The sequence below is a fragment of the Alternaria postmessia genome (genome assembly GCF_024291825.1).
Source record: "Alternaria postmessia strain BMP 2775 chromosome Unknown scaffold_16, whole genome shotgun sequence".
NCBI lineage: Eukaryota > Fungi > Ascomycota > Dothideomycetes > Pleosporales > Pleosporaceae > Alternaria > Alternaria postmessia.
The window spans coordinates 374,032-399,954 of record NW_026260089.1 but is presented as its reverse complement, the minus strand read 5'-3'; the positions used below and the strand labels follow the sequence as shown (position 1 = coordinate 399,954).

General features: G+C 51.2%; 13 protein-coding genes across 13 annotated transcripts; 5 read left to right on the top strand and 8 right to left on the bottom strand.

The window, feature by feature from the left end:
* Window positions 1-878: 878 nt before the first annotated feature.
* Window positions 879-2,933, top strand: J4E82_003735 (uncharacterized protein; the record flags this gene model as incomplete). Its single annotated transcript, XM_051730019.1, has 3 exons — window positions 879-918; window positions 962-1,267; window positions 1,318-2,933. The coding sequence occupies 3 exons, from the start codon at window positions 879-881 to the stop codon at window positions 2,931-2,933; spliced, it is 1,962 nt and encodes a 653-aa protein (XP_051590343.1).
* A 141-nt stretch (window positions 2,934-3,074) lies between these two features.
* J4E82_003734 (uncharacterized protein) lies at window positions 3,075-4,563 on the bottom strand (the record flags this gene model as incomplete). Its single annotated transcript, XM_051730018.1, has 2 exons — window positions 3,075-3,647; window positions 3,985-4,563. The coding sequence occupies 2 exons, from the start codon at window positions 4,561-4,563 to the stop codon at window positions 3,075-3,077; spliced, it is 1,152 nt and encodes a 383-aa protein (XP_051590342.1).
* A 731-nt stretch (window positions 4,564-5,294) lies between these two features.
* Window positions 5,295-5,948, bottom strand: J4E82_003733 (uncharacterized protein; the record flags this gene model as incomplete). The annotated part of the gene is made up of 3 exons (XM_051730017.1): window positions 5,295-5,531; window positions 5,596-5,772; window positions 5,826-5,948. The coding sequence occupies 3 exons, from the start codon at window positions 5,946-5,948 to the stop codon at window positions 5,295-5,297; spliced, it is 537 nt and encodes a 178-aa protein (XP_051590341.1).
* Window positions 5,949-9,498: 3,550 nt separating this feature from the next.
* On the top strand, window positions 9,499-11,221 carry J4E82_003732 (uncharacterized protein; the record flags this gene model as incomplete). The annotated part of the gene is made up of 3 exons (XM_051730016.1): window positions 9,499-9,686; window positions 9,741-10,962; window positions 11,015-11,221. The coding sequence occupies 3 exons, from the start codon at window positions 9,499-9,501 to the stop codon at window positions 11,219-11,221; spliced, it is 1,617 nt and encodes a 538-aa protein (XP_051590340.1).
* Window positions 11,222-11,381: 160 nt separating this feature from the next.
* On the bottom strand, window positions 11,382-12,065 carry J4E82_003731 (uncharacterized protein; the record flags this gene model as incomplete). The annotated part of the gene is made up of 1 exon (XM_051730015.1): window positions 11,382-12,065. The coding sequence occupies one exon, from the start codon at window positions 12,063-12,065 to the stop codon at window positions 11,382-11,384; it is 684 nt and encodes a 227-aa protein (XP_051590339.1).
* A 600-nt stretch (window positions 12,066-12,665) lies between these two features.
* Window positions 12,666-14,053, top strand: J4E82_003730 (uncharacterized protein; the record flags this gene model as incomplete). Its single annotated transcript, XM_051730014.1, has 2 exons — window positions 12,666-12,887; window positions 13,037-14,053. 2 exons carry the CDS (start codon window positions 12,666-12,668, stop codon window positions 14,051-14,053), a joined length of 1,239 nt encoding a protein of 412 aa, XP_051590338.1.
* Window positions 14,054-14,133: 80 nt separating this feature from the next.
* On the bottom strand, window positions 14,134-15,138 carry J4E82_003729 (uncharacterized protein; the record flags this gene model as incomplete). The annotated part of the gene is made up of 3 exons (XM_051730013.1): window positions 14,134-14,435; window positions 14,485-14,938; window positions 14,992-15,138. The coding sequence occupies 3 exons, from the start codon at window positions 15,136-15,138 to the stop codon at window positions 14,134-14,136; spliced, it is 903 nt and encodes a 300-aa protein (XP_051590337.1).
* Window positions 15,139-16,532: 1,394 nt separating this feature from the next.
* J4E82_003728 (uncharacterized protein) lies at window positions 16,533-17,384 on the bottom strand (the record flags this gene model as incomplete). The annotated part of the gene is made up of 1 exon (XM_051730012.1): window positions 16,533-17,384. One exon carries the CDS (start codon window positions 17,382-17,384, stop codon window positions 16,533-16,535), a length of 852 nt encoding a protein of 283 aa, XP_051590336.1.
* A 232-nt stretch (window positions 17,385-17,616) lies between these two features.
* J4E82_003727 (uncharacterized protein) lies at window positions 17,617-18,762 on the bottom strand (the record flags this gene model as incomplete). Its single annotated transcript, XM_051730011.1, has 1 exon — window positions 17,617-18,762. One exon carries the CDS (start codon window positions 18,760-18,762, stop codon window positions 17,617-17,619), a length of 1,146 nt encoding a protein of 381 aa, XP_051590335.1.
* Window positions 18,763-19,642: 880 nt separating this feature from the next.
* On the top strand, window positions 19,643-20,245 carry J4E82_003726 (uncharacterized protein; the record flags this gene model as incomplete). Its single annotated transcript, XM_051730010.1, has 1 exon — window positions 19,643-20,245. The coding sequence occupies one exon, from the start codon at window positions 19,643-19,645 to the stop codon at window positions 20,243-20,245; it is 603 nt and encodes a 200-aa protein (XP_051590334.1).
* Window positions 20,246-22,353: 2,108 nt separating this feature from the next.
* Window positions 22,354-22,741, bottom strand: J4E82_003725 (uncharacterized protein; the record flags this gene model as incomplete). Its single annotated transcript, XM_051730009.1, has 3 exons — window positions 22,354-22,378; window positions 22,427-22,563; window positions 22,628-22,741. 3 exons carry the CDS (start codon window positions 22,739-22,741, stop codon window positions 22,354-22,356), a joined length of 276 nt encoding a protein of 91 aa, XP_051590333.1.
* A 788-nt stretch (window positions 22,742-23,529) lies between these two features.
* Window positions 23,530-23,824, top strand: J4E82_003724 (uncharacterized protein; the record flags this gene model as incomplete). The annotated part of the gene is made up of 2 exons (XM_051730008.1): window positions 23,530-23,637; window positions 23,690-23,824. The coding sequence occupies 2 exons, from the start codon at window positions 23,530-23,532 to the stop codon at window positions 23,822-23,824; spliced, it is 243 nt and encodes an 80-aa protein (XP_051590332.1).
* A 482-nt stretch (window positions 23,825-24,306) lies between these two features.
* On the bottom strand, window positions 24,307-25,036 carry J4E82_003723 (uncharacterized protein; the record flags this gene model as incomplete). Its single annotated transcript, XM_051730007.1, has 2 exons — window positions 24,307-24,802; window positions 24,858-25,036. The coding sequence occupies 2 exons, from the start codon at window positions 25,034-25,036 to the stop codon at window positions 24,307-24,309; spliced, it is 675 nt and encodes a 224-aa protein (XP_051590331.1).
* Window positions 25,037-25,923: the final 887 nt, after the last annotated feature.

Genomic DNA, 25,923 nt, shown 5'->3' with positions numbered 1-25,923 from the left:
TGCGCCGCTAATGCTTTGGCTCCTTCCTCTTCCAAACAAATCCAACGCCAGCAGTGCGCTCGCGTGAGTAGCGCTTCTTCCAAGCCTGGAGTTCAACGTCACTTGTACCCTCGACTACTGGACACAAGTGCTTCGTCGCGCTTCAACACCGAGGCAGAAGCGTCACGAGGATCGTGAACTCTACCAACACCGTTCTACCTCGCCACCCATAGTTTTCGGGAAACAAACCGGCCTATAGCGCATACAGGTCCGCGCAGAGGATGCTCTGCCAAATTAGGCAAGGCTGCACCAAACGACTATGGGGTGATAGAAACGGTCGCCTGATTACGGCCGACTGATCTGCAGAAGGTTTGATATGATGTTTCGAGAGCCGGTCAGCCTCGTGCTCACGGACCTTTGCTAGTTAGTCTAGCATGGCCTCCACATGTAAGTCAGGCGTACTGCTGCAGTGACCACGATACAATACAAACGGGCAAGCCGCCTTCGATTGCGTACTAGATCAAGTTAGTGCTGATCCTAGAACTTAAGAAAGCTTCGACCTCCAGTGGTGGTAGTAACTCTTTCGATGCACTGATGCCTGCATCCGTGAAAACTAGCTGCAATGAGCACGAGGCGATAAAAACGAACGAGCAGCCATGCTTAGTGTATATAAATGATTCTTTTATCTCATGGCTCTCTAATGCTCTTCCCCACCCACTTCCCGACCATTTATTCATCCAATATGTTTCTCTTCTTTCTAGCCATACTAATCAACTTCTTCTTTACCATTGCTGCCCAGTCCGCCTCGAAGTTCACCCCGACGCGCCCACCGTCTTTGCCTCTGGCAGTAAAGAACCCATATCTGAGCGCATGGTTTCCTGCAGGCAGTAATGGCGGAAATGGAGGATATTTGCCCGGTCAATGGCCATCGTTCTGGACGTAAGTCGCCCTTGAACGGTACTTGCTTAGTACATACTAACAGAAAGCAGTGGACAGACGCTGGGGTGGACTGGTCTAGTTCGAGTCGATGGGAACACGTTCGTTTGGATGGGTGCGCCGGACGGCTACAACGATCTGGCTAATCAAACGTCATACGAGTATACGTCGGCCAGGAGTATCTTTACCCTTACTGCCGACGACAAGATTCAACTCAAGGTCACGTTCTTGTCGCCAATTACTCCCAACGACTACAAGCGTCAATCACTGATTTTCTCCTACATGGACGTCGAGGTTTCGTCCCTCGACAATTCCGAACATGATGTGCAGATCTACACTGACATCAGCGCTGGTGAGTATCTAGCTTATCCCTATGTATGTGTGTGCGCTAAACCGAGTTAGAATGGGTGTCTGGGGATCTCACTGCAGTAGCTGAATGGGGCTTTGGTACTACGTCGGATGGCGTCAACTACCACAAGGTCTGGAAGCAAGACCAACAAGTCTTCAACGAGCACAACGACCAAGCACAATGGGGTAACTGGTATTATTCCACTAAAGCAGTGGAAGGTCTTACACACAAGTCGGGCGCGGACTCTGAAGTCCGCGATGCCTTTGACAACGACGGAAGACTTGACAATGCGGAAGACCCAGAGTTCCGACCCATTAACACCGGCTGGCCTGTGTTTGGATACGCCCTAGCTATGGGTTCCGTTGGTTCAGACGTGAAGTCACAGTTATTCACGATTGGTCTATGTCAGGACGACGCCATTCAGTTTCTGGGTGCGGACGGCCTTGTGATTCTACCATCATTATGGAGGGATTATTTTGGAGATGATATCTCTGCGTTGTCTTTCTTCTACAACGATTACAACGAGTCTAGCGAACTCTCCACTGAACTCGATGATAAGATTTCGAAGGATTCCAAGACGATAGCAGGAGATGATTATGCCGTACTTACCACACTGGCTGCTCGCCAGGCATTCGGGGCTACTCAACTCGTTGGAACTGAGAAGAAGCACTACTTGTTCCTCAAGGAAATCTCGTCTAACGGCAATACTCAGACCATCGACGTCATATATCCCGCTTCTCCAATCTTCTTCTATACCAACCCCGAGTTGGTCAAGTTGATGCTCGATCCACACTTTGAGAACCAGGAAAGTGGGCACTACCCAAAGAAATCCGCTATCCACGATTTGGGAACGCACTATCCCAATGCTACTGGACATCCAGACGGTGCTGATGAGCCTATGCCACTAGAGGAATGCGGTAACAATGTGATCATGATGCTCGCGTACGTTCAGCTATCCGCCGATTCCGACTACATCAAGGAACACTACCCCATCCTCAAACAGTGGGCTCAATACCTCGTCGATGACAGTCTCTACCCAGCCCTGCAGCTGTCCACCGACGATTTCGCTGGTAATCTGCCTAATCAAACCAATCTCGCACTAAAAGGCATCATCGGACTCGAAGCTATGTCGCAACTATCGCGCATCGTCGGCGAAACCGATGACGCAGAAAATTATACCGCCGTAGCCCACGATTACATCACCAAATGGGTAGACCTGGGTATGAACAAGAACGCCACTCCTCCGCACGCCATCCTGAATTACGGCAACGAGGACACCCATGGCCTGTTGTACAACCTCTACAACGACCGCCTTCTGAATCTCACTCTCGTTCCCCAGGAGATCTACGACAGTCAATCAGCCTTCTACCCGACCATCAGCGAAAACTATGGCGTTCCCCTTGATACACGGCATGGCTACACCAAGTCTGACTGGGAGGTCTTCTGCGCTGCCATCGCGAGCCAAGAAACGCGCGACATGTTCATTGGGAAACTGGCGAAGTGGGTGCGCGAGACGACCAGTTCGCATGCTTTTAGCGATCTTTACGAGGCAGATGATGGAAAACAGCCGGATGGAATTGATTTCAAGGCTAGGCCGGTTATGGGTGGTATGTTTGCGTTGCTCTTGCTTGATTGGGAGGGGTATAGTCCAAGGCAGAAATTGTTGTAATAGTAGTGTTCTTACGACGTCAGATGACTGGCAAGTTCTATTTTGTTTGTTGTAGAACTTGCTGGTTCGGTAACAGTAATGAATTGTGCTAGTAGTTATGGTCGGCGCCATCTTCCTCTGCTTCCAATGACTACATTCTTCTCACTTCTTCCCTTTTCCCTTTCCCTTATTTCCACCATTCCCACCGCCTTCAGCCTGAGCATCATCATCTAGATCCTCCAGCGCCTTATCAGCATCGACATTGCCCTCATACTCCACATCCTCGACCCATTGTTTCGCCAAGAAAAAGTGCCATGTCGCTGCCCCCGCAAGCCCTGCTACCGCTAGAAGGGAGAGAAAAGTTCTCAATACCGACCAAAGCGTTATACCAGCAAAGTACCGCAACCAAGGCGTTATGATAGCTTGCCTTTCTTCCTGGTAGACATCAGTATCGAACGGAGTGTTACAAGCATCGTCAAGGTGTAAGCGAACCTCCAAATCTGGATTCACGCAATACAGAAGGACAACGAGCGCGATGAGGATAAGTCCCAGTAAGAAAACAGTCAAGACCTGAATAACAGCGAGTAGAATGGAGATGTCGCGTGTTGTACGAAGGACTTTGAAACCTGCGGCTACGAGGGGTGTAACTTGTTCGAAGGCGGCGTTGATTTGGCGGGAGTAGGGGATACCCATTTTATAGACTTGTAGTAGCGCGCGATGGTGTGGTTGTTGGAGCTGAATTTGGGTACTGTTCAAAAAGTAAAGAATACTGAATTACACATTAGGGTTTGAAACGGGAATATATCATGAACCAGAAAACTGGAAAATAGATGCATGACATAGCGGGGTTTCTATATGCTGCATGCGCAGACGGGAGAGGGCTGCAGATGGGGCCGCTGACGTCATTCTTACCGCCCATGGGGGACAGGGGTGAAGAGGATGAGTAGTGCGGTGGCTTTGGCGAGGAGAGATGTTGCGAGTAGAGCAACGGAGGGCTGACGCATAGGCTTACAAATTTTGTATACGCTTCTGATGTGAACAATGTGAATTCTCAAATACATGGTTGGCAGACCTTCAAGGGCGCTCCAGCAGGTTCCTTGTTGAGCTCCTTTAGGAATTCAACAACCAGCCCTACGAAATACCTAGCTACTCTTTCCTCGCTGAGCTCGTGGTCAGCGGTGGTAATAATCTGTGATTGCTCACTCGCCAAACCCTCTGGAATGGCTTTGACCCATTTCCCCAGCAACAACTCCTTATCCACCGTAAGCGGAACCATCTCATCCTTCTCAGACATCAAAATTAACATCGGTTTGTCCAGTCTGCCAAAGGTAAACTGAAGAGCTGAGGTCGGTAGATCAGACGAAAAGAAGTCGTCATCGCCGCCAACGGAGGCTAAGGAGTACCAGCGGTATGCTGTCACAGGCGAGGTGATGATAGATGGGATGAAGGAGGCTGGCATGATGGTCTTCTCCTTGCCTTTAGCAATAAGATCTCCAGCGTATTCGAGACTAGCGGAAAGCAGGTCCTGTGGCATGAGTAATCCTGCTGTTTCGCGATCTGAAGTTGGGGCTTGCATGATATAGCCGTCGACTGGAGGTGGCGCCGGCTCAGTACTGGCATAAGTCATGATAGCCTGACAGCCTTTGGGCATGTCAGCGGAGTTTGGTAATTTCAAGGGAAGAGAAAAGGAGGCTGGACATGAACCATCTTACCACTTGAGCTCCCCACCAGAACGATTTTCTCCACTCCGATTCCCTTGAGATGTCCCACCAGACTCGCAACATCTTCGCCATCCTCTTTAAGACTTCCATAGCCAAACGCGGTATAACTAGACCTCATTCTCAACTCCCACAGATTGTACTTGACGTTATCCGTGCTACTCTGACTAGCACATTCCAACATGGCATTCAAGGCGCCAAGGTAATGCGTCGTATGCGGACCACTACCTAGTCCACCGATGAAGACCACAGCATGCTTGCAGTCCGAGGAGTTGGAATGGCGGCGCTCATAGGCGCAGATTGTAGGGTGGTTTTGGGGGATGGGGTGAACGTAGACAGGGAAAGAGTGGGCTTGATCATAGTTTGACATTTTCGTAGAGGAGGAGATGTCTGTTGGTTCATGAGTGACCCAATTCCGGTTCTTGTAACAAGGTTTCTTATAGCAGTCTTGGTGTTAGGTCAGGCATACGATGGTCGCCAAGAATAGGCGACGCTTGGTGGATACGAGATGCGTACAGCGACGCGTGCCATTGGTGTGTTATTCATGTAGGATTGGATGGGGTTATTCGGACCTGGCTTGATGCGCGAGCATATTACTTGTCCTGGCTTACTTACGGTGGTGATGGCTTGGGTTGTATTATGTAAACTATGATCTGATGGTACCTCACAAAAAGGCAGCCGCAGCCGCAGCCGCCATGACGCCAAACTCAGCCGGAAGCCACTGTCCAGCAAGTGCAGTGGGCATGGCGGCTCCCTCAGAGCCCGTCGTGGAAGTAGGAGCCCTCGCGGCAATGACGCTCCTCACGATGCTGAACTGGTCGCTGACCTGCTGTTCCTTAAAGGACCTGGCCGCACTGGGCAGGGCTGTGTACCAATCTGGCCTTGAGAAGTATGTGGGCGTCTGCAGATGCAGAGATGCAAAGTCAGTCTATGTCTCACATGCATGTCGTGCCATGACAACGAACCTCGTCAGCCATGGTGACCTCGGCGGGGATGCTGTAATTTGTGGCGGTTCGGACGAAGGCGTCGATTTCGGAGCGGGCGGATGTGAGGGAGGATTGATAGGGCTCGCCGAGTGAGCCTGTGAAGCGGCCGTAAGCTATCTGCGCGTTGAGGAAGACGGAGGTTGTCCAGCTCGAGGCCTGCGTAGTTGTCAGTACGGCCGCGGTGGATGCCATGCATGGGCCCAGCATACATCGGATGGGTTCGCGAAGGTTGGAATGGCCGACGTTGGGATTGGCGGCTCTGTATAGACCATGAAGTCGCCCACGACGCCCGCCGCCGCCGTCAGCAGAAGGAGCCCAGTCTTTGCGAACATGTTTGCAGTATCGGATGCGCTGAGTAGTAGCGAAAGTACGTGCGACGAGGCTAAAGACCGGACGACACTGTTGTCGGGTTGGATAGCGAGTGCGACATGTTGAATCCAACGTCGGCCTCTGGTGGCACGCCCAAGATTTCAAACGTGGCCCAAGACTTCTTTCCTCGTATCAAACCGTTGCTGCTCCACATTTTGCTGATCGTGGTCGTAACGTCCTGGGCGTGAGAGGGCCCATTGGGCGACTGTGGCTATGCAATGCGAAGGATGACGGCGCGTGCACGCGGGTAGTCATGATGCCATGCACTGCGGAGCTCCACGGAACCTGATTGGACCCACCTTGGCTGACCACGACGAGCATCGCAGCATCTTCGCTCCTCAGAACTATGCACATGTTAGAAGACTACCATCTGCCATGTATAATGGAGACTACCGTCAGACCTGAATACAAAGCCCATAGAGACCTGTCTGGTTAGTTCCAGGTTTCTTCGTGCGAATGAAAAAGATTTCTCAATCCCTGATGAGCGCACATGGCTACAAGGCTTACAGAACGAAGGAAAAGAGTTGAGATGATAACAATTCTCGGTGCCAATGTCGGCCTATACGTATTTTTATACAAACGACATACAGCCGTACTGATAATGACGCAGCTTCTCCTTCCTACTCGAGACAGAAAGCAGGCTATCGGGCGATCTAAGGAGTACTTGGGACACATGTCAAACATCGAAAACTCCTGTGTTATAACCTGAAGTACTGGCACGGCTGTCAACTCAAGCTCAACGCTAGGAAGGCGAACGAAATGCCCGTACACGCGAAGTAGTAGCATCAGCTGATGCGCACAAAATCGCATGATACAGCCACTTGAAGCGCCTGGTACCTAAGCGTATTCCCTTGATCGACGAAGTGGAGCCACAGGACGCTGCTGACCAGCAAATCATGCTCAGGATTGTATCTATCTTGCTTTTGTCACGCGTCGACGAGAGAATACAGTAAAGGATCAGAGGGTGGCCGTTGTTGGAGTCAGATGATTCTCGCCTTGCATCTAGACTCTAGGCAAACGTCTCAGGCGCCTATTCTCAAGTCAACCAGAAGGAACACAAATGGGTGAACTATGTGAATCAGGATCGTCTACGCAGGACAACGCCATGATCAACCTGACATTTGACCAACCATAGTGTAAGCTGTTCCTGATCGCCACGACATGCGATAAACCATTACACCTTGAATAGGCGCTACCCAGCTGACTGGCTCTCTCTTTAGACGTCCTTACCAAGTGGCATAATTAGAGCAGCCACCGACTCGTGATGAGAATTCATTTAGCCTAATACCCCGGTGGCGAGGCTCAAACGCAATTGTATTGTTTCGTGGCGTGGCGCTTGTGGTGTTCAGACGGCGGCAAACGGGAAGAGGTATCGGGTAGAAGCTTCGGGGATCCTACGCTCGTGCATCCTCGAATTGTCATCCACTGACTTTTTCCCCATAAGAGAAGAAACGGCTGGACATGCCGATAATCATGACGGTCCGAGCGTGGGATCCCAATGTGTGGCTGCGACTGATCGGAGTCGGTATGCACTAAACCAGCATCCGTACAATACCTTGTCATGATTACTATAAACGGAGCTTCCAAGCTCTGGTGGCCCATCAGGTTGGATGCGAGACCGTAAAGGTCAGTGTTGGTGGTTGCTGTGGATACTCGGGCTGACTTTACGCTGTTTTGTTTGGGTCAGTCAAGCCAAAGTACCCTGCCCATCTCGCGATGCTGGTCAATCCGCAAGACGAAGCGATGCAGCTGCGCGACTATCAGGCGCCCTCAATGTAAACGACCCACAAATCTTGAGGGTGTGTTGGACGTGGCTTGCTTTGGAAGCCCTCAGACTCGACTTTTCGATAGGACAGAGTGCCAACACAGGCAAAGATTGCTTGGGTGTGGGCGGACACGGCATGCAGGAGGAGCCAGGCCTGCTGCATGCCTGTTCGGGATTGCGAACAAGCATTGGGGAAGCAATTGCCGCATCACCCGCGTATGCAGGCTTCCTGCAGGATCCAAAGGGGAGGGCACAGCGGCCAGAGCATCCAGCGTAGGAATCCATGGCATTCAGCGCTATGTTGAGCGGTTAGCATTGCACCCAACTGATTGTTACGATTTAGCCAGTGCAAAAAGGGCGACGGGATGCTTAGATCTCATCCGCCTATACATATTCCGCTGATCGAGAACTGGAGCGTGGTAGTCGAGAAATTAGCATGGGGAAAAGAACCAGCCACCCGTTGGAGGCTTGCAGACATCGACCAGGCGTCAGCGAGACCGCCCGTTTATACGGTGGCCGAATCACATCGACAGGACGCTAACCAAGGATCACCCTGCTGCAGCATATACTAACAAGCAATACGAGAGTAGGATGGGGTGGATGGATATGGTGAAGCATTTGCGACATGTTGTGTGAAGTCTCCTCGAGACGCTTGAGCTGTTGTTGATCTCTGGGGGAGATTCTCTGGGGAAATCTCTGGGGAACGGCTCAGGGCGCTGATGGCGCAACAAGAAAAGCGGGATATTGCGTTGCAGATGTGGAGTTTTCCGCGGTGGGAATAAAGCAAAATAATGGGTTAGTTTGCATGATCGATGAAGCTCTTTACCGTTAGGCGCTAGCCCATGCTTGTCTGCGTTCACGTGTTCGGGTGGCACCGAGTTAGCAAGCTGGGGAAGAGCGGCTCCTTGTTTCCGCCAACCACGCCTCATCACCTCGGCACCGCGTGCTCTGGCATATTCCCCAGACTAGCCCCAATCTTCATGGGAGACCCTGAAAAAGCGCTCGTCAGACCCACGTTCTCGGTCTCTGGAGTCGTGAGCTTTAGAGGCTGGTTAATCTATTCTACCGTAGCATGCGACGCTTTCGCAGCTGATCACAACCTTCGAGAAGGTTGTATGACCGAGCCTGAAGATAGCCAGCTTGGAAGGCTTGTCCTCGAGCCTCAGGAGGCATACCGGGCTGACGGGCCTTGTGGCACCGAATGTATGCCTCCGGGGCTGATTCAGCCAGAACCAACATTCTCATTACGAGATGGCTGTTGCTGAGAGAGCCTCAATGCTTAGACTTCTTGTTGTTCTTGACGGCTGGCCGTCCCGCACGCCGAGGCCGACTTGACACTGGTAGTAAGGCGACCCGTTCATGGTAAAGACGAAGCTTGTGGTCTGGGCATGCTACCCTTGACCCCACCGTTTTGGGCCATCTGCCGCCCACTCTACCCCATACAGCGGTTCATCCGCGTAGAGGGCCACACAATTCCCTAGACGCATTTAACCGGTCCGCTAGAACGCAGCTCTAGAGCCAAGAGCCTATGCGAGCATAGTACCTCGCAGGCTGGGAGGCATATATATGAAGCACCAACATGTTCAATCTATCCAGGCTCAGCTGCAATCAGCCCAACCCGACAAGTCAAGAGCTTATATACCCTGCTGCTCAGGACAGTGTACGGTTGTGCGTTTCAAGACCAACCTACACACACTCCTTCGTTGTTTCGATTCTACAAGCAGTCTCCGGACTAAGAGTTGGATATCATGGGTCTCTACCAGAAGTTCACACCCAAGATGGGTGCCGTTGCGAAGAGCAGGGCCGATGTCGAAGCCGCGCAGGCTGAGGCACCTCATCTGAAGCAGGTCAACTGGAGGTCCGATGCTGGTCTCCGCAAGCTCTACTTCTACGCCTTCTTCATCTGTATCGCTTCTGCGACTACCGGTTACGATGGGTAAGCCTATCTAGCAGCAACCCTCCTATAATTGAATGCTAATTCTTTTTTCAGTTCCATGTTGAACAACCTGCGTATCCTACCCCGATGGACCGACTACTTCAACGATCCGAAGGGAGACACTCTTGGTCTCTTGACTGCTCTTTATTCTATCGGTTCGATCGCTTCGCTTCCTGTCGCTCCCTTTGTTGCCGATCGTTTCGGACGTCGAGCATGCATTACTTTTGGATGTGTTATCATGATCGTTGCAGCTTGCATTCAGGCCGCTGCTAAGAACCTCGACTACTTCATGGGTGGACGCTTCCTCATGGGTTTTGGAAACTCATTGGCTCAGCTGTCTTCTCCTCTACTTCTCACCGAACTTTGCCACCCTCAACATCGTGCTCGTGTCACTGCGGTCTACAATTGCTTGTGGAACGTTGGTGCCATCGTTTGCACCTGGTTGACTTTTGGTACCAAGCGCATCGACAGTGACTGGTGCTGGCGCGTTCCCGCTCTTACTCAGGCTGCACCTTCCGTCATTCAGCTGGCCGCCATCTGGTTTATCCCCGAGTCTCCGCGTTGGTTGATCGCCAAGGAGAGGAACGAGGAGGCCCTTGCAATCCTTGCCAAGTACCACGCAAACGGTGATGCCAATAACGCTACAGTTCAGTTCGAATACGCCGAGATCAAAGAGACCCTCCGCCTCGAGTTCCAATACCAGAAAACTTCCAGCTATCTTGATTTCTTCAAGACCAAGGGTAACCGGTACAGACTTATGCTTCTCGCATCGCTTGGTCTCTTCTCTCAGTGGTCCGGCAACGGTCTTGTCTCCTACTACGCTACCGATGTTTACAACTCCATTGGTATCACAGACCCTGACACCCAGCTTGGAATCAATGGTGGACTTACTATCCTCTCTCTCATCGTCTCAGTCTCTTGTGCTCTACTCGTTGATCGTGTTGGTCGTCGCCCGCTCTTCATCTCCGCTACCGCAGCCATGTGCGTCACCTTCATCGTCTGGACGATTGCTTCGTCGCAGCAAGAGGCTACTAAGAGCAAGGCCGCTGGTCAGGCTGTCATTGCCATGATCTGGATCTTCTCTGTTGCTTACGCGTTGGCTTGGTCTGGTCTGCTTGTCGCCTACACAGTTGAGATCTTGCCCTTCAAGATCCGTGCGAAGGGTCTGATGATTATGAACTTGTTCATTCAAGTTGCTCTGACTATCAACCAATACGTCAACCCCTTGGGATTCGACCATCTTCACCCCACTTGGAAGCTCTACACTATCTACGCTGTAAGTTTTGCACCGACTGGTCTTCTAAATATCATTTACTAACAACAACTAGTGCTGGATCTTCCTCGAACTCGTCTTCGTCACTGTCTTCTACGTCGAGACCCGTGGTCCCACTCTTGAAGAGGTCGCCAAGATCTTCGATGGTGATGACGCTGAGGTTGCTCACGTCGACATTGAGGTGGTTGAGAAGAACGTCATGACTTCTGGTTACGAGAAGGATGATAACGTCCACGTTGAGCAAGTTCGCTCATCCTCTTAGATGTTTTGATCACTTGTGTCTAAATAATTAGTGCGTCCTGTTTGGGGAGTGAGAGTGGTAGTGGGTTGATTTGCGATACCCAAAGTACGCATATCCTTCGCTACTAGTAATGAACGTTATATGTTCTCTCTTTATATTGCCTCCGACTTATTACTCAACGTCACCGTCCGACAACGCCCTGTTCCATCTGACCCATCTCTCTAACCGCCTTCTTCCCCTCCTTCCTTTGCCTCCGTTTTTCCAACTTTGCCTTGATGGCAGCTTTGATTCCAGCGTAGCACATGAATGAAGAGAACAAGGCACTTCCCATCCACAGTAATGCGTTGATGAGGTCGCACCACACAGCTCTCTCCATGCGTCCTACATCCACATTCTCGTATCCTTGCTCAATATCGCTACGCAGATAAATTGTGTAGAAACGGCCGAAACAAGCGATCCATAGGATGGCCAAGATCCACTCCGGCACCCAGGTCATACGGTAGTTCCGTGCTGTTATGCTGTCTATGACCAAGACTATGAGGGTAAGACCAAACACAACTTGTGCGTATATGAAGTCTGAGCTCGCATCGCTGGTTGTATGGCGAAGTTCGATGGCATAGGATATGCCTGAGGCAAGGGCGAATACGAATTGGAAAATGCGGATGCTGAGACGGAAGAGAGATACGGCAGGCTTGTCGAGCTTTTCGTTTACGGCCGACTTGAAAGACGATGGAGAGATGAAGTGTGACTTGAAGTAGGGCGGTGGTGGCACGGATGGTATTGACTGTATCGAGGGTGGTGATGAAGATGAAACTGATGAAGATGGTTTGTTGTACACGGCTTCGATATCTTCTGGTCGACCCATGGTTTGTGTTGCGTCCGAATGGGTTTGGGGGCTTAGGGATTGAGGTCGCAAGGAGAGTGGTGTAGATGGGTTAGTGTGGATCAGAGCAGCGGGCCATGGTAGGGTTATATGTGCTCTCAAACCGCCGACGCGGCCTACCTAGGCAAGATTCGGCGCAATTCATAAATAGGAGCGCAGCATGTCATTCTCTGCAGATTTAGCCCTGCTAAGTGGAGCACGATAGGAGTGCACCAAACTTCTATACCTAGAAACTGCGTATTCTAAGAGAACACGAGCGATGCGATGGCTAGCGGCTTGGCAACACGATCGGGGAGAAGAGCCCGGGCCTATTCGCGTCGCATGAGGGGCGATCGACGCGCGACCTGAACACTCATTGCGAAGCTACAAGCGCAGAGGATGTTTGAAAAGGGAAAGAGAGTCGAGCGGGTTCGGCCAAGTTAGTGTTCGGAGAGGTCTTTCCCTGGAGATGTTTGCGATGCTGCGGCCAGCGACGCAATATGGAAGGACGCTAGAAGCGATGATGTAGGCCGCTAGCCGAAGCCTCTCTGGAGCCGTTGTCTCTCTTAAGATACGCGCTCCTCGCTCAGAATACGCCTTCCGATGCCTCAACATCTTCGACGCGACGGCACCATAAACATGCAGGAAGACTCGCCACTCACGGAGGCCACATCGGACTCGAGGGGAGCGTCCCTTCTAACTTCACGCGAGCCTTCTCCGTCCGACCACAGTGGAAGGGGCACGTCAAGACGATCGAAGATAACAAGGAAGTCTCATCGCAAGTCACGGGCTGGATGCGTAAATTGCAAGTCACGTCGCATCAAGGTACGTATATTACGTGTTGGCCGCAATCATTCGCGACACTCTTCTCGAGAAGCGAGAGAAATTCTAGAGCATGTATATAATATGGCGAACATGTATTGGATGTGGGGTTAAGTTGGACATCATGCTCAACGTGCTAACAACATGCTTAGTGCGACGAGGGCAAGCCATCTTGTGCCAACTGTAAACGAAGGCAAGTTCGCTGCGAATATCCCGCCAATCCCGCGACCTCCGCTGCCGCATCAGGACTTGTGGATCCAAGAGAGCCGGGTGACCTTCCGATATCTGAAATTGAACTCACATACCACTGGGCAACGACGACATGTCACTCATTCTCAGCATGGCCTGCTGGTGTGGCTCGTGTACAAGCTTTAACCGAAGAAGTCGCGATGAAGAACCAGCACGTATTACACCTCATATTTGCGTTTACGGCTCTTCATCTCGCCGTTTGTCGCCCAAACCGCAAAGAACACTACACCGCCACTGCAGATTACCACTACGAGCGCGCGCTCGCACTCGTTACTCCAGAGATAGCCAGCCTCAGTCCTGATAACTGTGACGCGGTCCTTCAATCTGTTCAGATGATCTGCTTTGTCAGCTGGGCAAGAGGACCGCAGGCTGGTGAGTACCTTGCTTTTGGCAAGCATGGAAGATCGGACTGGCTGGTCATGTTTCGTGGAATTCGTACAACATTGACTTCGCTCTCGAGAGACCATTTCTCTAAGACGCATGGGCCAAATACTCGTGGCAAAGGTCGACTTCTACCACCATCGGACGGGCCATTCGAGTACGAAAAGCAGTTAATGGAGCTGAAAGAGCATATTGAGTTCGTCTCCGAGCCCGCTGACCGTGATGACAACGTGGGTAGCGTTGAGGTCTTGCAGGAGATGTATTCCAATCGTTACGGTGGCAAAGATGGGGAATATCATGTCGCTTTTGGGTGGCTCTATCGCATGAGCGAGGACTTTCTCGACCGACTTCAACGATGCGACCCGCTGCCGCTCATCATCTACGCTCACTTTGTCGTCCTCATGCACGACTTGGAGAAATTCTGGTATATGAAAGGGTGGACACATCATGTTATGAGTGGCATCTACGAAGCGCTACCTATCGAACATAAAGCATACATAAGCTGGCCAATGGCGAGGGTTGGGTGGATAGCGCCTTGATTTGTTCGCTCTCTGCTCGTAGCAGGTTGCGCTAATTACCCAGGAGCCAACGCACACCTCCCTCATAAGATACGTTCTAGTCAGTTGGACCACGGATGGCCTTCGATTCCCAGCTTAGCACCAAGGAAAGCAAGCTTTAGGAGCTTCTGCTCGGTGATCTCCGACTTGTGTTTCTCCAGTTCGTCAAGATCCCAGTTCACACTGACGAAAGAGCCCTTCAAGTAATCTGCCTTAGGCTGGGCAAGATACAAGGACAATCCACCTGTCTGAATGCCCTTGTCAAGCGCGAAGGGCGTGAGCGAATCAACGATCATACCACGCTGCGTCTCTGTCGCGGCGACGATTCCTGGATGAACGGTAAAGACGCGGAGATTTGGTTTCTCTATCAGAGAGTCAGTGACGATATGATTTTCAGATCAATTGGATCTTACCAGTATCCAGATACTCAGCCAGCTTGAGCAACGCCATCTTACTTCCAGAGTACGAGCTCATACCAGCAAACGTGAACGATGCACCCAGCGTACCAACAAAGATAAGGGTACCAGCCGCTACAGCCTTGAGATAGTAGTGCGCAAGGACGTAAGAGCCTTTGACGTTGACCTCGTAGTCGCTGAACCAAGCATTGGGAGGCAAGTCGCCCACCGGTCCCCCGCCCATGCTCCCAGCGGCGTGTAGTACCACATCCACGGTACCAAATTGGCTTACAGCTTTGGTGAAAATCGCTTCGACATCAGCCTCGTTGGTCAAGTCGGCGGATAGGCAGAGCACCCGGGTAGAAGGGCTGAGCGATGCAATGGCCTCTGCCGGTTCCTTGAGGCCCTCTTGATTGCGACCTGTGAGCACGATGCCCTCTGCGCCGGCAATTGCCCAGGCTCGCGCAACTTCCTAGAGCATACTTTAGCGAGCATATGGGATAATGCTTTATGGTTTTAACATACACCACCCAGTCCACCTGTAGCACCTGTAATAAGAATGGTCTTGCCTTTGGCACTCAACTCGGGGTTCTTGGGGGCGATCGTCGGATAGATATCACGGCGAAGCGTCTTGGTGGCCTGAAAAGGTGCGGTAAAGGCGTTAGGATCCATGTCAATAATGTGCGTTGGCAGATGCGATTCAAATTGAACAAGCTTTGCAAGAAAAGATCTGAAAGGGTTGTAGTCGTTCTAGTCTTCGCTGTCTTCACAATTGGCTGATGATCAACACATCACCTGCATCCCGTCTTATATACATCGATACTTTACCCTCCCTACTCCGGTCTGCTATCGTCCAACACCAAATCCAGCATAGTCACATCTCGTACGCCACTTCTTCAGCTTTGAAGCATTGAAAAGCATTGAAAAGCAGCATTTCCAAGCATTATTTACAAACACCGAGTAGCATTTCAAAGTGCTTAGAAATAGAATATAAGGCCGCATCCCATATCGCGGGCGTCAAGGCTACAGGCGAGCTTTGTGGGGTGGTCTCTTGATTGCGCTCGTTTGGTTGGTCGAAGTCGGGTGGAGAACCGTGCGCTTGCGAGATCGAGGGGGCTAGTGCTGACAGCTACTACGAACATCAACTGGAAATTGTGGGTATATTATACTCGGTGCCGGCATGGATTGCATGCTTGTTCAGAATAAGCTTTCTTGTGGGATGTTGGTGAACCATAGTTTCATTTTGGTACGCTGATCTGATGTAATTTCTTTGTGTCACAACAATGCCATGTAGTAGTTTACTCAGGTATCGGAGCACTACATGTGTACATCACCTCTGAATTTGTAACACAAGAGAAGTATATCGAGGCATCCAAGATCAAAGACAATATTCGGTCGCAGCAGATATTCCAACGGCTGACCGAGCTATTTCAGAGGAAGGGATGTGCATCCGAGGGCAAGCTCAAGATTTTGCAGTTCTGGAACAGGATGTGTTGTCACAAAGGGAAACAACACCAGATGATGAGGCTTTACATACTGTTTGCTGCTAAGCCATCTTCAAAAATAGAGCACTCCCGCGCGTCATACATGTCAAGCTTTTCGTTTTGACTTGTCTTCTAGATGAGACATATCCAAGTGATCACTGATTTTGAAATAGCTAAAACGTGCGCATTCGTTTGAAGTGTATGATTTGAGTTGATTTTCTGAAGCTTGGCCTTGCTCGTCATCAAAAACCATGATGGGAGACCGTTTTGCATATATGCCAAAGCCATGGTAGCAGCCCGCGAGACTACAATACAGTATCCGACTCCGGACCAGAAATTATGTTCATGTTCAAATCCCTATCCATCCATCATACTGCCATCTTCAGGCATGCAAACGTCAGACTCAAGACCATTTCTTGAACGGCAAATGGGCGAAGGTTACATGTCCTCCTCATCGCACCCAATCGACGCGCATGCTCGGCCTGAAACCAAGTAAGACGGATATGGGCCTTGGTATAGTTTGACCTGGGTTCGTTAAAACGAGAGTTGCGCTTAGCAGCACCAGAGTAGCAATAGAAAAGGCTAGTATGCAGAGCGACAGGTATACCTGCCCGTGGCGCCCAGGTGGTACGACCTCTTGACGGGATACGAAATGTATGCGCCAGTTGGCAGGTTGTAGGCGATGCTATCTGCAAGCTGGGGCCGGACAAGTGCGGTCATTGCCTCTGGGATCGTGAACATAATATCTGTAGAAGTCGATGGCTCCCAAGTGTCATTGGCTGACCTTGCCGTTGTCCTCTCCTCTCTCGTCGCTTCTCTTTCTGCGTTCCAAACCCGTTGTTCAGGTTGTTCCCACTTTTGCGGGCGCTTACTAAAGCGGTGTGTAAGTACCAGTGGCTTTTGTGGTAAGGTCCATCTTTCTTCGCCTTCGTTCTGATCTATGGTTCTCTCTGGAAAGCGCTGTCCTGCCGATTTGGGATGCTCTGATTGCTCCTGCTCCAGCGTTGCCATCGTGTGAGCCAATGGCCGTGCAGATGCCATATGGGGAGGATTTAGAAAGCGTTCACGAGTGTTTCCAAGCGTCTTGCTACGCAGAGCGTACCTTGAGTGGCTTTGCTCCTCGGCTTGATGTTGAAGAGCTTTAGATCTCGATGAAAACGTAGGGAACCCCTCCTCCACCTCATCACTCAGTGTCAGATTAATGAATTGGGATATCTGGCCTGGAAAGGACTTGGCTCGCAAGGTCTCGGTAGGTTGCCGGATCTTTGGCTGGGTCCCCATGTATCGCACGTCGATCTGCGCAGTTGTGTTGTCCGCTGCTTCTTGCAACCCCGCGGTCTTGGATCGCGCTGCCCTCCTTCGCTTGGTATGGCGTCGCGATTTGGACTGAGATGCTTCTGAATCTGGTTGCGCGCGTTTTCCGTGACTTGCCATGACGGGGTGAGATGTGATACAGCTGTGAGCATTCGCGAGCGCAAAAATTGGAGAGTGTGGTACAAGAAAGTCGCAGTCAGACGAATCTGGGTATGCGGACAAAGAGGTGTTGCAGGGCGTTGGCCGCAAAGGTGAGTGAGGTGAGTCCCAAAATTGCCGCTTGGACCGCCGCATCAACAAACGCTCGTAGAAGGTGCGTCCAGGTCGTAGCTATTGTGCAGCTATTGTGCAATCAGACCCGGCCCCGTCTGCCAGTCTTTGCATTGAAATCCTCGATTGCTTGCTTGAATCCAGGCCAGGCATTTCTAACCAGCGGGTTATTCTCCAGCGTTCTTATGTAATTTTCTGGGACATCGTGGAGCCGCTTTCCTTCGTGAATGCCTTTTTTAAATCTCCACGTGTCTGACGCCGAAGGAGCTTGTGATTGAGATGGCTGTGACTGTGGCTGTGGCTGTGGCCGCGATGATTGCGCCTGGGTCCGTTGGGGTTGGATCTGCGGCTGGTCGGCCTGTGGTGGCTTAAGACGTGCTTGTCCCGGCCTGTGGTATTCGAATGCTTCCAGGAGACCCGCGTGCTTGTCCATGTACTTGTAGAGCTGACCGCCAATCGTCTTGACGTAGTTGTCAGGAACATCCGTGAAGCGCTTGCCGCTGTGCGCTCCAAATGTCCACACGTAGTCGCGTGCAGGGTTGTACTCGGGTGTTGGTGGTTCGTTCATAGAACCGTCGCTGGTGGCGCTGCTAATGCTCGATCGACGGGACAGTGGGGAGGGCGCGAAGGAGATGTATGCGCTCGAATCGGCAGAAGTGTCTTCCTGGTAGAGGAGGTAGCGCACTCGGGTCGTCGTCGTAGTCAGTGGGAAGTTGCGCAGATAGATCTGATCGTATACGGCAACGGCGGCTGCCTCGGTAAACATGATTTGTGCTCTTGGTTGTCTCCCTCTACTCGTCGTAGGCGGTGGCGCCTGTACATTGATGGCGATGTCTTGGGCGTCGTACATGTCCTCGTCAAGGAGCTCCTCCGAGTCGCTGCTGTCGCCATCCACTTCCAGATCGAAATCGTCGTCCCGCCTGCTGGACCGGTACAGCGCCTCGAAATTATTCCCACCAGAGGACAGAGGGATGAAATCTTGTTCCGAGTCGTTCCTGCCATTCTTCTGTGCAAAACGACCGCCACGACCGCCTGCTTGTCCGCCACGGCCTCGACCTCGCGCTCCGCCGCGCGCTCCGCCACGTCCTCCGCCGCGCCCGTGTCGAGCATTGTGTATCGCCTTTTGTCGTGCTTTGTGTCTGATGGGGGGAGGTCCTGTTGGCTTGGAGCCCCTGGATTTGCGATTCGCAGCCGCACTCGAGCGCCGTTGCTGGCAAGGGCGCGACATTGCAACGGCCGTGTTTGATCGTGAAGTAGGCGGGATGACGAATTGCACCTTGTTGTGTGCTCAACGTCAGAGTTCAGGACGCTCGGCCCCACGCCTACCGAATCGGCATCCCGAAATTGCCCTTTCCTGCCCCTGCGCACGTCCGGCCCAACTTCATGGACCCTTACGCTGACACCGTTGTGAAGACAACGCGCAGCCATGACACATGCAACAGCACAAACAGTCATCTTTTTTCGCTGTCAAGCTTCCTGGATATGCGCACAGATTGAACGTCTTCTGCCTTCCCTGACGATCGTGACCTCATCGCGTCGCTCCTAATTTCCCTCGCATCAACCCATACTGTACCGAGCCGACCTCACGTAAGTTTGCCCAGCACAAAGAAACCCGCGCCGCCCGCACATATCTAGTTTTGGACGTCTTCGCATTCCTTGCGGCTCAAGAATCCATCTCATTGCACAGTGTGGATGCTTGCCGCCCGGCTCCCGCTGAAGCACTCTATCCGACGCGTCTGCGCCGCAACCCCGCATCAGCCTTGCACCCAGCCGCCGCATGACCCCATCAGGTACTCAAGCGGGGCCCGCCGAGCAAGAATAGCAGTGATAAACGCGATAGACAGGGTGAAGGGCGGGTAGACCGCCGTAGTTGTTCTGAAACAATACCTCTCCACAGCCTGCAGTGAGGTACAAAGGTACCTTTGTTCAGCGCTACCACTATCTCCATTCACATTCACCTTCTGCGCATCTTACTTGAATCACACAGCTGGCCTTGGATCCGGCTATCCGTGTGTCATCTATCTCTTGACTGACTGTCATCAACTCTGCTTCTACAACTACAAACCCAATACACAACCACACAAAGCATTCGCAAGCAGGTCTTCACAATGCACGTCAATACTTTTGCCATCCTCTCATCGGTCCTCTTCCTCGCATTGTCGCCATGCGCAGCCCGCGTTGTACCTCCCCAACCTCCACGCATCCTCCCTCGCGATGACGCACAGTCATTATTATCGACATCCGCTACATCTCTAGCCGATAAATGCACCTTCACTCTTCTCCACAAGCAACTTATCACCGCTGCTAAACCAAAATCGGCAAGCAAGGGCAAGATCAACTACATCCAAATCGACAGTTTGGAGGATCATACCAATGGGCTTACCATCGACGTCGCCTCTTCAAGACCACGGGCTGAGCGCAACTCGTACACAAAAATCTCTGCGAAGCAAGTACTCACCATTGCGGGGTTGTTGGATGACACTAGCCTGACCATTCACGGTACTGATGGGGATGATGCGCTGATCTTCGAGTCTGATGGCGTGAGCTGGGCGACAGAGGGCGGAAGTAAGAGACTGAGGCCTGACGCCTGGTGCAACTCAGGCATGTGGGTCGAGAGTGGGAGGGGAAGTAGGGAAAGAACAATGGAGTGCGCGTTTCCCTGCGCCAGGATTGAAGAGGACGGAGAGGACGAGAGAGAAGAGCTGCGGTAGATGACGTAGACGTAACATCCCGGATCAAAGTGTGGGCTTCCGCGAGATTTCCTTTGTACATTATACATTCTCCAACCCCTTGATACCCATCAATAAGAACAGCAATCACAGCAGGCATCTGTGGAAAAACCGTAGGAACTTCATGACCTGAGCAAGTAATTGTTCGATTCTCTATTCAAAGCGCTCTATATTTGGACATCTACCAATAACGAAGTTACCACACAAATCACTCCACCTAAATGACCATTTCCGTGTCGCCGTCTATTCTTGACCCAACACTTTCCACCTTCTTTCTATCTGTTTCCAAAGGTCCAAGGATCTCTGGCCGCACCAAACCATGTCATGTCCCCACCCACCTTATTGCCACACTGACAACAGCCCCCTTCATTCTTTACTTCCTGCTCAATCGGCATCATCATCCTCGCCTCCAACCACCTCGCTAACCCCTCATCATCACAACCGGTAACCTTCGCAACCCCTACTCCTCTCACACCAGTGAACAGCCTCAAGTGCGAGTTATCAGCCCCGTCAAACATGCTCTGCCAAACCTTCACTTCTAAAAACTCAGCACCGGAGAATGCGGCCGTAGCTTGACTGCTAGTGAACCGGGGATCGATATCCAGACGTAGTTCAAGTTGCCAGCGATTGATCTTTGCGATGCCAGATTGAGACAAGATTGGCTTCTCTGGGCAGATCAGATGTGGCAGAGCGGTCAAGAGGGACCGGTGGGCGTGGAAGACATGTGTTGTGTAAAGAAGATCTTGGGCTTCTTCATGTACCTTGCGACATGTTTGAAGGATAGCTGGGTAAACAGCTGGTGGCTTCGATGGCGTAGAATACGTGGCTAGATTTTTGTGATGTGGTGTGTTGGGGCAGAGGAGCTCTTCGTAGATTTGATTGCGTAATTCCGCTGGAAGACGGAAAAAGATGGAAGTCGATTGGTTGTTTGTTCCATTATTTCTCATTGTTGTTGTTGTTGTTGTTCTTGTCGTTGTCGTCGCGAGTTGTGTTGACAGAGTAGGCTGGATCTGGGCTTCCGCTTGCCCGATCAGAACAGGCGATAGCGGCGACACATTGTAAAGCGTAGTGGCAGGGAACCAGGGCTCGTTCATTGCATGGTTTCCGGGCATGTTGAAGTGCGCTGCGAAGTAATATGCTGTTGCCATGTCTTTTGATTTCGCTACTTTGCGAGTCTTTTCGGAGGCTAAATCGAATGTGGTTGATTTGTAGCCGTGTTCGAGGAATTCCGTCGAGTTGATGTGTCTTTGAGTGTTGACCCTTAGCAGTGAATAACTCACGTAAGCTGATTCTTCTCGTGATTCAACTAGGGTAGATGTTTCTTGTCCTATAACGGTATGCTGTTCGCTGCTGACTGCTTGGTTCGTTGTCTTTCCTTATCGGGTGATGCACTCCGCTATCGGGTGGCTTTCGCTGATGTTAAACTGACTGATAGATTGTTGATTCGATTAGATGATGTGCAGAGACTCCATTTGAGGAATTGGATCTTTATACGAAGCAGGGCATCCGAAGTATTCAGCTCAATCACCTTATCAACAGTACTGCTGTTGACGTGCCGTCACGTTAAGCTCTCCAAAGTTCGGACCGAAACGGGACTGGATCGTCTGCAAGTAGCGTGAATGTCGCGCCACATTTCTAGGCGTCACTCCACCGCCCTTTGTTGAGCTGCGTTCCTTGCATTATCCAGACCCATCTGGATAGACATGCATTTTTCTGCACCCATGTTCCTAATGTAGCTGGCGTCTCAAGGGCTCCCTTGTAAGCAGAACACATTGCATCCTCACGTTGCTGATCTGTGTTGGCGCGCATCGGTAGGTCAATTACGCGCATCAACGGCCCGAGGCTGACATCACGTGTGCTGACCAACTCCTTTAGACCAGCGTAGAAGTAAAAGCTCTCATCTTTTCGCGCGTCACTTTTCACGATTGCAACCATCATCGGGTTGGTACTTTATAGAAAGTATGATTGCACATTGAAAGATATGGGAGATTATCTATGGTGGTGGAATTTGTTCCTACCCTACTCCTGAAACGACCCACATGCATCACCGCTCTACTTTCTATACACAGCGCACATACCATATTCTACATCTAGGAGGTGCTAGTGGAACCAACCCTTCAAAGAGTCAACAATAGGACTGCACTTGGCGTAAGGGATACTTACTCGCATGGCTCGCGGAACTGGACGTTCCAGGCGCTGACGCTGGACCATGCACCACCAGCAGCGCAAGCAGCGCCGTCCTTGTTTCGCTTAGCATTCATGCAGACATCTTCGCATCTCTCCTCGCCACCATAAGCACTCTGTAAAGGAGCAAGACTCCGGTCAGCTTTATCCTTAGTTCCTTAATGACTTCAAGTATCTTACGGTGCTGGCACAGCAGTGCGAACGGTCAGAGAACAAGCATTGGCAGGTATGAGAAGCTTGAACACCAAAGGCGAAAGCGAAGATGAACGCAGCGACGGAGGTAATGCGGACCATTATGACAGCTGAGAAGAGACGAGGGGTAGTTGAAATAGTGTTTTTAGAGTCGCGGAAGAGGTACCGATGATTTGGTTCATGTCCTTACCAGAGACGCGGAACCGCTGAGACTTTAACGTGTTGCTGTTGACTACACTCACTACGATCAACTTCGGAACTGGTGTTGTGCAATGGCCGAGAACCCGGATTGGGGTCGATGGGGCTGTTTTCGGACCTTTGGTGTACCTTTCTCGGACCTTCCAAGCCCTGCTTAACCAGGTACCAATCTCGGCATCCTTCCCTCATCGCGTTGAACACACCGCACATCGTGATCAATGGTGGTGATCCAAAGCCTCATCGGTAAGTATCTCGACGATATCTCGGTCACTCATGTGAGTACCCCTTGGAATAGCCCTCTTGTCTTAGGTGAGCTTCTCCTCTCAGCCAAGATCAAACAGACCCACCCAACACGTGGAGATGTTATACGAGGTATATTACGACTCTATGTGGTAAGCACACTGTTGATCGCATGGCTTCCTCTACTAGCGCACTCGTATTTTGCTCAACACTCGGGGTGTCAAGGAAACAATGGCGATTACCGCACTACTACACTTGGGTCGTGGAGTTTATGGACCGACATATTGACACAAGTGTCACCGAGGCTGAGCACGTTGTCATACTTTCACGTAGTCGTAACACTATAAAACACCTTGACAGCCCTGCCTCAGTGATTAGTTAAACCACAGTTCCTACATCCATTGGAACCAAGTCTATCATCATCTACCTTACTTTCTCAACCTACCGCCAACATGCGCTTCTCAGCTGTCATCGGGCTGCTTCTTACCATGGCCGTTGGTACCCAGGCCGGCTTGTACTGCCAGTGCTTGTACTCGGATGGTTCCCACTGCTGTATCGCGGTAAGCATCCTGAGACCTTTGAGGAGAAAGACAAAACTAACTAGAATTACAGGACAACAGAGGTGACTGCACTTCATCCTGCAAGGACGTTAAGCCGCTGTTCGAAGACAAGGGCTGCAACGCTGGTGGAAAGTTCTCTGACGTGAGCGCCTGGAACGCTCAGTGGCGCACTGCCTGCAACGACTAAGCTCCTTGCGAAGTCTTTGGAAACCCGAGGAGCAGTCAACAGTATCGTAAAGAATGATGGACAGAAGTGTGGGATCACGGCATGAGGCATACACAACACCAATTGCACATGGATGGTCAGAAAAACCTCTTCCATCACATTTCCGTCGACTCGACATTTCAACACAACCTCTCCCTTGGTCATTGCTCCTAGTTCTCGTTTTCATACCAAACGGTGATGTAGTGAAAGTACACTGGCAACTTCTGATATCAGCATCAGTAAAATTCTCGCAATGTTACTAAAAGTCGTCTACATTAACAATCGCCTACTTTTCTATGTTGCTTCCCATGCTCATAATCGTTATCATACTTCGTATAGTAAATATGTCTCGTTAATCGTTCGTGCTTCATATGTGACGATGCTGTATTTCCAGATCTGCGCTCCGTAGAGTAATATTGGGCTTCCACCCTTCCCCCTTAAGTGTTTGTGTTCATCCCATAATCTTATACGACTATTCCCGCCATGCCAACACCGACGACTGCAGCGAGACCCTTAGACCAACCTAATCCTGATGTAGGAGCAGAATTTACTACGACGGTTCGCGTTACACCGGTCCTACCAGTCAACGTGCCCATACCGATCACGCCTACTCCTGGGAGTGGAACATGCGTTTGTGCAGGCTCGAAGTCGAGGGATATGGTGTGTGGCCACCAGGTTGAATATGTTCCGCCGATCCATGTCTCAGCCCATACTACGGTGTAGAAGGGCACGTTGCTGAATGTACTAGTAGGTACCGCCAAGCGCGTGATATCTGCATCCGCTGTCCCAGCAACGTTGACGGACGGTACAGGAGCCGGAGGTACGGGAGCTGGCGGTGGTATAGGCTTGACAGTAGTGACAGGCTTTGCAGTTGCTGTTACAGTCACTATGATCGGGGCACGCGGTTGCTGATCAGGTGGTGTACCACGTACTTGAGCAATGCCCTGTGCCTGACGAAGTCTAAATCATGTCAGTAGCTGTTGTAGCGCATTAGTTTCTTACAGTGTGTGGTTACTCAATGCCTTTCGAATGGCCCGTGGGTGTCACAGCGGGCAGACTCGACGTAGGCAACGAAGCTGGGGTCGCGCTTGTCGTCGTGTCATCCTCAAAGTCTTGCAGGTACTCCGACTCGGCGAAGAGCCTACCGTTCACCATTACCGGTAGTATCAAAGCGAGGGGTGTCCGGAATCGCATCTTGTGGGAGGTTGGGGGATGGACGAAAGAGTGATCGACCACGAGTCGTTTCCGTTTGTGCGAGCTTGAAACCGAAATGCAGACTCGGTGTTAAGCAGACCAACAGGACGAGACAAAGTATACTAGAGGCGCAAGAGGCAGGCGGGAAAAGATCCACCGGCGGCACAGTCGCGTCGAGAATATTTGCAATGGTGGGATGTCACTTGAAAATGAAAATGTATCGTGATGTGCGGTAGAAAAAGCGATAGGTAGAAGGTAAACAAGCCAAAAGTCAAGGACCTAGAGACGCGCGAGAGCTGCTGAATCCAAAAGGAGGGTGGAACCAAACGAGTGTGTGGCTGAAAAGCTACAGTGTTGAAGTTCTGCTACGAGGATACAAACGCAACGACTGAACCCTGAGCCATGGAAGAAGGAGCGGCTCTCCTTGCGGGTAAGCAACAACTACCTCCAAATCTACCGCAACTTCTTGAAATAGCTGATGAAAAGTGTAGCTCTTGTACGATGGGCCACATTTCGATGAAGTGACACCCGAAGTCATGACTGATAGCCTGGTTACAGAGAATGAAGTGGAATAATGCCCCCTGCACCAGCTTCTGATTTCATCGCTTCTTGAGCACCAGAAGCCAAGATCAAACAAAAGTCTACCAATGGTTCAAGTACAAGATATCTGAATAGCTTACTCGCGAAGCAGCGTTCGAGCTCATGGCTGTGCATTGCACGTAGTGACCACGAAGGAGCTTCTTCGCATGTCCAGCTTCGGAGAGAGCCCCGGTCAAACAGAGTGCTAGTGTTCGTTTTGTGCTACTACATACCATAGTCTTTGAACGGATTGTAGTGTCGCCACGCAAGCTATCAATAAAGATCGTCGTGACAACACGGCCCCGTTC